The 10,829-nt window shown below is 42.5% G+C and overlaps 1 protein-coding gene across 2 annotated transcripts in view; it reads right to left on the minus strand.

The window, feature by feature from the left end:
* RNF121 (ring finger protein 121) overlaps positions 1-10,477 on the minus strand; it is a 71,468-nt gene extending 60,991 nt beyond the window's left edge. The window contains exon 1 of one of the 2 annotated variants that reach the window (XM_008149918.3): positions 10,404-10,477. In XM_008149918.3, coding sequence (XP_008148140.1) covers positions 10,404-10,466 — 63 coding nt within the window. In that variant the 5' untranslated portion in view covers positions 10,467-10,477. The remainder of the gene's footprint in view (positions 1-10,403) is intronic. The other variant, XM_054725291.1, reaches the window with a different exon arrangement.
* Positions 10,478-10,829: the final 352 nt, after the last annotated feature.

Here is a 10,829-nt window from a genome sequence, read left to right on the forward strand (position 1 = left end):
TGCTTACTATAATTCAGTCACATTGGCCTTCTTTTTGGTCCCAACACATGCTTAGCTTATTAGCATCAACTTCTCCCTCTACCTGACACATGTTTGCTTCCAAATCTTCATAAGTGTTAGGTCTTCATTATTCAGGTCTTGGTCCAAATATCACCTCCTAGGAGGCATTCCATAACAACCCTATTTAAAGTAGCAGCCTCTTTCTCTACCACATCACCCTCAGAGCACTTATAACCATTTGGAGTTATCTTGTTTGTTATTTATTTGTTATCTACTCTGATGCTCCATTAGAAAATAACTTCAGTCCAAGCCGGTTTGGCTCAGTGGAGACCAACAGACTGCGGACCGAAGGGTCCCAGGTTCGATTCCGGTCAAGGTACCTCTGTTGCAGGATCCGTCCAGGCCCAGGCCCTCGTCCGGACACGTGCAGGAGGCAACCAATCAATGTGTTTCTCTCACATCTATATTCCTTTCTGTCTTTCCTTCTCTCTCTAAGAAATCAATGGAAAAATCTCCTCGGGTGAAGATTAAAAAAAAGAAAAAGGAAGTAACTTCACAAAAGCAAGGACCTTGAAGCATAGATTGTCTCTTTATCCATATATGAATTCCCAAGACCAAATAAAATGTCTGGCATAATTAAATGCTCAATAAATACATAATTAAATTTGAAAATAGTGAATCCATATTATAGACTACACCAGCAATAGAGATCACAGAGTCACATCGCCAGGGTCAAATCCCAACTCCACTTACAAGCTATGAAACCCTTAATAAATTACTTAGCTGTGCCTCAGTTTTCCTCATCTGGAAAGTAAAGATGATGACAGTATTAAAACAGAATAAAAGAGCTAATGCATGTAAAATGCTTAGCATACTGCCTAGACCAGTGGTCGGCAAACCGCGGCTCGCAAGCCACATGCGGCTCTTCGGCCCCTTGAGTGTGGCTTTTCCACAAAATACCACGGCCTGGGCGAATCTATTTTGAAGAAGTGGTGTTAGAAGAAGTTTAAATTTAAAAAATTTGGCTCTCAAAAGAAATTTCAATCATTGTACTGTTGATATTTGGCTCTGTTGACTAATGAGTTTGCCGACCACTGGCCTAGACCACGGCAAGCACTAAAAAAGTTAGCTATGCCCTAGCCGGGTTTGCTCAGTGGTTGGAGTATCGGCCCTTATTGACTGAAGGGTCTCAGTCAATTCTGGTCAAGGACAGTACTTCAGTTGCAGTGTGGATCTAGTCCTGGCCCCAGGCCCCGGGGCACGTGCAGGAGGCAACCAATTGATGTGTCTCTCTCACATCTCTCACATCGATGTTTCTCTCTGTCTCTCCCCCTACCTTCTACTCTCTCTTAAAAAAAAAAAAACAAAAAGAAAAACACCAATGGAAAAAATATCCTCGGGTGAGGATTAATCAAAAAGAAAAATTAGCTATTATTGTTACCCTTAGAATAAAAGGAGAAAGATTGTTTCTGCAAGGCCCTAAGTAACAGACACAAGAAGAGGTTCGGCTCAATCAAATGGGCAATGGAGAGTCAAACGTCACTGGAAGCCTCTTAAGCAACAGAGGCATTCAGTTATTGAGAACACCCTACTGGAAGGGGGAAGGGCAGAGGGAACGCAAACCTTAGCAGAGCTTATGCACTCTGCCTCCAGCTCTCTGCTTCCCCTTTCGGCACTGTTTCTCTCTAGTTGCCCAGGGCTAAAAGCCCCATGGCCATAACTCTGCATCCCCTTGGGAAAGTTGCACTTTAGAGGGAACTAATGAGTTTATGTTTACCTCTGAGGAGCAAAGACAGAAAGGATGTCAAGAAGGGAAAACAGCCAGGCCCATGGCTGAGTAGTTGAGCTGATCAATGATTCTCTCTCATTATTGATGTTTCTATCTCTCTCCTTTCCTCTCTGAAATCAACAAAAATATATTTTTTAAAGACTATTATTAAGAAATACCTTCCCCAACCCTCAAGAAATAAAGGAATCCACAAATGTTTAAAAAAAAGAAAAAGAAGGTGCCTCATTAGCGCAGTAGGTAGCGCATCAGTCTCATAAAAAAAGAAAAAGAGAGGAAAACACAGCCCTGGCCAGTGTTGGTAAGTGGTTAGAGCGTTGGCCCGAAAACCTAAGGGTCATGGGTTCAATTTCCAGTCAAGGGCACACACCTGGGTTACAGGTTCAATTCCCCCCTGCGGGAGGCAACCAATCAATGTGTCTCTCTCACATTGATGTTTCTCTCTCTCCCCCATCCTCTTTCTCCCACTCTCTAAAAAATAAATCAATAGAAAATATATCCTCAGTTGAAGATTAACAAAACAAAAAGGGAAAACACAAATAAAATGGATATGAAGAATGACACCAAATGGATGATCTTCGGTTGGCTTTCATGGAATAAACTTCTAAGCTCTCAGGCCAAATAGCCCCAGGTGGACTGAACCTACACTCCCCAGAGGCATTCTCTGCCAGCACTTGTGCCTCTCCTTGGGTCAAAGAAGTAAACAAGCAGGATCTGGGAAAAGGAACAAAGAGGACTAAAACAATGAAGCTACAGAAATAATAATTCTAGCCCAATTTGAAGAATTTTGCAACAGAGGTATTCAAAGAGGATTTAGACTCACTGTAGAATGATAAGCTATCATTAGAGGTGTTTAAACATAGACTGAGTGATAACTTGTTGGGGATGTTCAACATGGGTGGATTGGATGGACTAGATTTAAGATTCAAACACAATAAACATTTGAATATCTACTCTGTTAGCTACTGTGAGAGGTTAGGTACTAGGAACACAGAGATGAAGAATGATACTGTTATGTCCCCTCAAGGAGTTCACTGACTGACTAATGGGGGAGACAAACAATGCAACATGGTAAGTGCTAAAGAAATCTATATAGGGAGCTATGGTGGCAGAAAGCAAGGCCTCAAGATTCAGTACCTATAACTCACTGGTAAGAAGCAATATAGCATTAACTAAAAATGAAAACACTTCATAAGCAGTTTGTAAGCAAATATTTGTCAGGCACTATTGTATTATATCAGAATAGATAGTGGGTATGTCAGTTAGCCTTTGTGGTTTAGTCAACACTTCCTTAATCTTTAGCAGAATCCATACCTACAAACATTCTTATTTATTCAATAAATATATTGGTGTCTACTATGTGCCAAGAACTGAGGAATGTACAGGCATGATAAAGATAGTCTCTGCACTCAAGGAATTAGAACATTTGTCTTCATCTTTTCTTCTTCTCTCTCCAACCCCACTTTATTGATCAGATGGCACCTTATTTCCTTCTGGAAGTAGATCAGTTATTAAGTCATAAGGTTAATAAAAAAATGACTTAAAAAGCAAGAGTGACCTGGGGATGGGAAGTGTAATGGGAAATCAAACAGGAAAGACTGTCTGTACACAAGTGTGTGCCAGAGTATGAGACTCGGATCACATAAGAAGTCAAAGGTTATGGTCCTAGCTGGGTGGGTTCAGTTTGTTCAAGCTTCGTCCCATACACCAAAAGGTTGCAGGTCTGATCCCTGTTTGGGGCACATATGGGAGGCAACCGATCAATGTTTCTCTTTCTCTCCCCATTCCTCTCTCTCTAAAATCAATAAAAACATAACCTTGGGTGAGGATTTTTTTTAAAAAGTCAAAGGTTATGGAATTCCAGGTCATATGTAGGCCTTTTTGTCTACAACTTTCCTATCACCATTTTTCTTCTCTCATCCAATATTATTAGCACAGATTGTTAACAATAATTATACCTTCATTTGTCCAGTCATTCACTAGTATTTACTGAGTACCTGAAAGGAATTGTAGGAAACACAGGCAGTGTTAGACACTAGGATCCAGGACTTTCAAAGCTGTCCTCCAGAAGGTCATCTAATCCCAACCTGTTATTTTACAGATGAAGAACTGAGGTACAGGGAGATTGGAATCCTTCATGAGTTTGTATCTTCACACATTTATTGAATCATACTCTATGCCAAGTACAAGAAATATAGGTATGGATAGGACTTTCAAAGAGAATCCAGTCTTATGGGAGAAACAGACAGCATGACCCCAGTCAAATCACCTCTGTAAATGAAGTCCCACACTTACACAAAATGTCTAGTGGACAATATGGAAAGGATAAAGCCACTCATATTGCCCAGAGTGTTTACGGGCACAGGTGCTAGAGTCCTCTTGGATTTAAACCCCAGCTCTGTCACGTGGTTGTATGATATTAAACAAGTTAAATACTCTATGCCTGTTTCCATATCTGTAGAATGGGGATAACTATAATAGTACCTGCCTTGTAAGGTTGTGGTATTAATATACATATAAAATACTTATGCACAGGACCTGCTACTCCTAGTCTAGAACCTAGGTCTACTGTTTACTACTCTAGTTTTTCCCCCCACTACACCATGCTACTACTCATTTTACATGCCTTTAAAAAATTCAAAAATAAATGGTAAGATATCCAAGATTAAATTTCAGTCACACATGCCTCAATCCCTCAATAAGATTTTGGCTTTCACAGATAATCCTTAGAGCTGGAAACAAAGAACATGTATCAAATGTCTAGAAGGAGAGACCCACAAGAGAAAAAACAACAACAAAAAAAACACAAAACAGTGATTACTACTTAAAGAAGGATGGGAATTTCCACAGCCTGCCTACTGGGGTTTACCAATCTAGCTGGGAAGAGGAGATATGACATGGATTGCCATTTTCTCCTGGATGTACCCACTGTCACACCACAATTTTGTACTTATTTATCTATTTTTGCTAGTCTGTGAACTCCTCATCCATCTTGGTATTATTAAGCATAGCACAGTGCCTGGCACACAGCAGTTACTTCAGAAAAGTGTGACAAATTAATAAATGAACACAAAAAAATTATAAAAAGCAGGGAAAGAAGATGTCAGTATTGATATGAATAGCTCTAAAAGCTGAGAGAACCTTGTGCCAGAACCTTAAAGTACAGGTGGGATTTGGAAGAGCATAGAGGGAAAGAAAAGATATTCCAGCAGACAGGACAGCACTAACAAAGACCTGGCAGTAATCAGAAAGAGCTATAGACATGATTTAGTCCAACAATTCATTTCAAATAGGAATGCTGTAAGCATTCAATCAAAAAGCATGTATTATTGAGCAGAGGAACTGGTATATCACAAACATTTGCTAAATGGTACCTATTACTATTACTACTCAAAAATAATAATTATCAAACACTTATTAGGTGCCTGATGTATGCCAGGCACCATGGTGAGTGAAGAGACTACAACAATGAGCAAGATAGACTTGGACTCTGCTTTCTCTCATGTAGCTAAGTCTAGTGGGTGAGACAGACAATTAAAATAATGCTTGGTAGGGCTGGGCTAGGGGAAGTAGAGGGGATCTGAAGGAACATAAAGTAGGGTCACCTAATCAGCAGGCAGTAAGAGAAAGCTCCTTGAGACACCCTTGGCATTCTGAGTCCCGTAAAGGACCATAAGGTTTCAAAGATTGTGTTTGAATAAAGGGTTTCATGACTAAATAAAGGTTTAAAAACCACCAATCTAGTCCAATCTCCTCTTTTAGCAAGAATAAAACAGGGCCCAGGAGAGGTAAATTACACACTTGAGGTAATAACACCTTAAGTTAGTTCTAGGCTGGGCTACTTGCTTTGAACTTGAGCTGGAAGCTACTCACTGATCTGCATATCACATCATTTTGGCAAATGAACAAGCACTGGGAGTGGACACATCCACATCCAAAATTCGCAGGCACTGGTCAGGTGGATGGGCTGGCCCAGATTGGATGTTGAAGTGCTTTTCTACCTTAGCTTCCAAGCCAGCTCTCTCTGTGCCAAGATGATGCCTCCAATTCCTCTCAGGAGCTGGCCAGCTACCCATTCCAGGAGGAACGCACTGGCTCCAAGAGTAGGTCTGCTTCTGAGCCTCCCAGCCAGTACCCAGGCTTTATCCTATGAACATGCTCAAGTTGAGAGAAAGAATTGAGCTTTGCCACTCATCACAGCCTATTTAATACCCAGCCTGAGCTGGCTAGACCCATTTCTCATCTCCCTAACCACCATTGGGCTAATCACTCCTCATGACCAGGGGTTCAACAGAATCAGATTATCTGTAAATTAAAGGACCTGTATAGAAAACCAATATTACTTTTGTTAGCCTCCATTTTGAGCCTCTCGGGAATGAAATGCTGCTTCATGTTTTAATGCTAGGACTTTTGTATATAAAAACAGAAGTAGTTTTACTTTAATAAGATGAGTCTGCAGTTTAGTTTTTTAAACTGAGGGAAAACAAACACTTTGGAATCTATAAAAATGGGTTAAAAGCTTAGTGATACCACTTAGTAGCTGCAAGACCACTGGTGTATCTCAAATATTCTGAATCTCAACTTCTTTGATCATAAACAGGGAATACTAATAAAACTTACCTCATAAAAATGAGACTCAAAATGCTCTTTTAAATAAGTCACTTATCAAATGTATTATATCAATTTTCACATATAATTGAGACCATACAGTTTTAAATTACCTACCCCCAGAGCACAATCATGGAGAAAGAAATGGAATCAAGGTGCTCAGTGTCTCATGGGCTAAGTTCAGTATAGCACTGAGTTGGCATCTGCACTTCCCCACTCACAAACTGGAATTCTAGGAAAGTTACCCACCCTCTCTAGCTCAATCTTCTCACTTATAAAATACTAGAGGCCTGGTGCACTCCATTTTCATGCATGGAGGGGTGGGGTCTCTCAGCCCGGGCTGCCCCCTCTCACAGTCCGGGAGCCCTGAGGGGTGGGAGGTGACCTGGTGATCAGGGAAAGGCGACGCCCCATCAAACCTCTGCTGCTGCCACTGCCGGCAGTGCAAGCCTCGGCTGGCCCTGGTTACCTGTGCCTTGGGCCGGCCCTGGGCGGCTGGGGGGGGCTGATATGACTAGGGGACTCTGGAGGCAGGTGCGAGGAGCCTTGCCGTGCGCCTGCCGCCCAGGCGGGGCTGAAGGGACTGGGCACCGCCAAATTGTGGCTATGGGTGCCATCATCTTTGAGGGCAGGGAAGTCAATTAGCATATTCCCTCCTTATTGGCTGTGGGCGTCACCATCTTTGTGACAGTGTGAGTGTCAATTAGCATATTCCCTCTTTATTAGATAGGAGGCTGGTTAACACCATCTAACTCACAGGGCTACTGTTAGTAATAAATGAGATAATGAAAGTAAAGGGCTTTCAACAGGAGCTGGTTTATGGTAAGGACTCAACAAGCAATAGCCTTTTTTATCAATAGCTCTTTTCTTAAGCCTTCTTTTCTATCCACCTCTCTAAAACAGGAGCAGTTAGCAAAGCCCAGATTACCTCAACTATTAGAGAAAATAATAATGAAAAAAGGCCCTAACCAGTTTGGTTCAGTGGATAGAGCATCGGCCTGCAGACTGAAAGGTCCCCGGTTCGATTCCAATCAAGGGCATGTACCTTGGTTGTGGGCACATCCCCAGCAGGGAGTGTGCAGGAGGCAGTTGATTGATGTTTCTCTCTCATCCTATGTTTCTAACTCTCTCTCCCTCTCCCTTCATCTCTGTAAAAATCAATAAAATATATATTTTAAAAAAAAAGAAAAAAGAAGAGGAAAGAATTGTGAATGAACTGATGACTGCTGTTCCAGACTATTTATCATACTAAGGGCATCTGATACTGAAAACCATAGGTACTACATTCTAAAGAACAAACTAAAGCATGAGCAGTCTTTCCAAAGGAGTGACAAAGAGTACCAACAGAATTTTTGCTAGGCTATCCACTACTCTTTTATAGTCCCTAACTAGCAGAAAGTGCTAAAGGAAGGAACTCTGATGCCACATGCAAATCACTGCTTTTCTATAAACATATCTCTATCATAAAGATTCCCCGTAGCTCACTCAAATGCTTGTCTCTTGTGCCCCACTACCTGGTAAATTTATTACACACTTCCATTATAGCAATTATCTTGTATTGTAAGGGGCTATTTGCATGTCTCTTCACTACACTGTTAAGTTGATAAAGATCCTGGCTTACTCATCTGTGATTTCCCAGTGCACAACAGATCCCCATAATTACTAATTGAAGGATGGGTTTCACCTTCTTTCACTAGTTAAGGCTGTTAAGAAATAACTGGGGAGACATAAGTAGAAATTTGCACACAAACTAAGGTCCCCCAGACGAGACCCCTGTTTTGGAGGGTCTTTGTTGTTTGGAGCTTGAAGGAAAGACTGTTCCTGCTTCTCCAAGTTACTTTCTTAAAAACACAAAGAAAAGGACAGAATCAGTCCCTACAGAATTTCCAGACAACAAATTATATTCTTTCTTAGTAACAGGTAACGGAAGTTTGTGAGATGAATACCTGTGGTTACAAATAAAACTGACCTCTGGACTTGACGCTCTAGAACAGTGGTTCTCAACCTTTCTAATGCCGCGACCCTTTAATACAGTTCCTCATGTTGTGGTGACCCCCCACCATAAAATTATTTTTGTTGCTACTTCATAACTGTAATTTTGCTACTGTTATGAATCGTAATGTAAATATCTGTGTTTTCCGATGGTCTTAAGGCTCTACAGCAGCGGTTCTCAACCTGTGTGTCACGACCCACAGGTTGAGAAACGCTAGCAGGGTCGCCTAAGACCATCGGAAAACACAGATAAAGGGTCGTGGCATTAGAAAGGTTGAGAACCACTGCTCTAGAAGTATATTATGCCACTAGAAGCTCTTAAGTTCTAAAAACAAATAGGGAAGAAAAGTTAAGAAGCAAAGATAAAAAATGTCTCACATAAAAAACCCTGATATGTGTAACTGAAATCAGGCTCCCTCAAAGGAGAGCCCACGACTAATAAACCATATATAACTTCAATACAGTATTTACCTTTTTCAAAGCACTTTCAAATATATCTGTGACCTGCAGCCAACTGTAAGCACAAAAACTTAAGGCTGGAACAGGTCTTGGAGGTCATTTGCACAACCTCCTCACCAACCAAGTGGTATCCAAGCACCCTTAGTCTCTAGTAATTGGGAATTATGAAACTAAAACCTGCTTTAAAAACCAACTCCTGTTCTGACCACCTGTCCTTTTTTCAGTCTCCACCCCCAACCTTAGTGATCCCAATCAGATAAACCAAAACCTTCAAGTCATCCCGCCACCAAACAACAGTCTGCTTCTCAAGTCCACTTCTACTCCCTTTCTCTGGGCTTCATCCTCAATCCTCCCCACCAACCCCACCACCCAAAACATGGCCAGGGCCTCCAAGATCCTCATCCCCCAGACATTCCACTGGTTCCATTCCTGACAGTCAGTTCCCTTCCTCCTATTCCTCAGTGCTGTTCATATGCTGTCATGTGCAAGACTACAAGCACTGCTAGCTATGAATGTATCTCTGGCCTCAGAATCTCTTCCCTTTCCTTTCTCACCTTCTTTCTCTGCTTCTTAGCACTGTCCCTTCATTCCCTTCAAACTCAGTATCTCCTTCCTCCTCGCATTCCTTCAAGGACCACTGGTAATTGGTCCTTAACAACAGCTGTTGTTAAGTGTCTATTAGATACGTAAAAGAGACCCTCACAAAGCTCACCCTCAAAGAACTCATGAGTCTAGATGGAGATAGAGATCATTTATCCTTTAAGACTCAGCTCCTCCTGGAAGCCTGCCTCAGCCCAAAGTGAAGCGGTCCCCTCTTCTCAGTGCCACAATTACAGTGTATCTGACGCAATGACTAATCTTCTTGTGTGTCTCCCACCACTAGACTGTGGCCTCTGCAATGGGAGGACCCCTTGTGGCCCTGTCACCTAGCCCAGGACTAGGCACAAAGGTGATACTGAATGTTTGTTAAATGAGTGAATGGATAAATTCTGGATTGCAATTATTCATTCATCCATTTGTTCATTAGTTGACCCAAACTTTACTGAGCATACATTATGTACAAACTCCTAGACTGTAGGGATAAATAAAATAGCTCTTACATTTAATAACCCAAAGCTATAATATTAGTAGATTAGCACCCTTCCCCGGACCGCATCCTCAACCCCCACCTGAAACCTAGTCAGTCTTTTCCACAGGTAAAGCCAACCTTCCCTTCCAGAAATCCACGCCCCTCCAGCTCAAGCTACCTCCTCCACCCTTGAGTTCTAACGTAGGGCCGGCCCCCAGCTAATAATCTCAGATTTTACACTCCTATCCATCTGGCTTCTCTCTCTGTCCTTCATCTCTACTCAAGAGGTTACCGTAAGTCTTCTCCCCACAAGACCGCCTTAGCGTCCCCGAGTTCAGGGTACCTCTGATTTCCCTCTCCGCGCATCCGCCTCCCAATTAGCACCTTCCCTCTCCCGGTCTATCCTAGGAAATGAATTATTCCCGATACCACCACCACTCTCCTCCTTTCAGTTTTAGGCTGAGTCTCTCCTCGACTCTCAACTCTTACCTCATCCAGCTCCCGTTCCCCGGCAGCACCTCCTCCAACCTCTAGCTCTACCACTGCCGCCATCTTCACAGGTCTCCCCCTCCCCCGTCCGCCCGCGAGCCAGCTGCTTCCGCTGCTCAAGTGCTCCTAGCCAATCAGCAGCGTAGGCTCCGGCAAAGGGGGCGGGGCATCGAGACAGGCCGAGACTTGACAGGGACTAAGAGACCATCTACCTGATACTCACTTAAAGGTCAAGGAGGAACGGTTCCCTCGCATTTCCAAGCTTCGGCGTTGGAGCGTTCTTGGAAAATGAGAAGCTGATCGTGTATTATTTTCAGGGCAAATATTTCAACAATTCTCCCCTTTGGAGAACGAAAGAGAAGGGTCCATAATCCGTCAACTTTCGCGACGCTCCCTCACCCTAGGCTCCAAAGAGTGAGGCGTGGA

Source organism: Eptesicus fuscus, chromosome 13 (genome assembly GCF_027574615.1).
Source record: "Eptesicus fuscus isolate TK198812 chromosome 13, DD_ASM_mEF_20220401, whole genome shotgun sequence".
Lineage (NCBI taxonomy): Eukaryota > Metazoa > Chordata > Mammalia > Chiroptera > Vespertilionidae > Eptesicus > Eptesicus fuscus.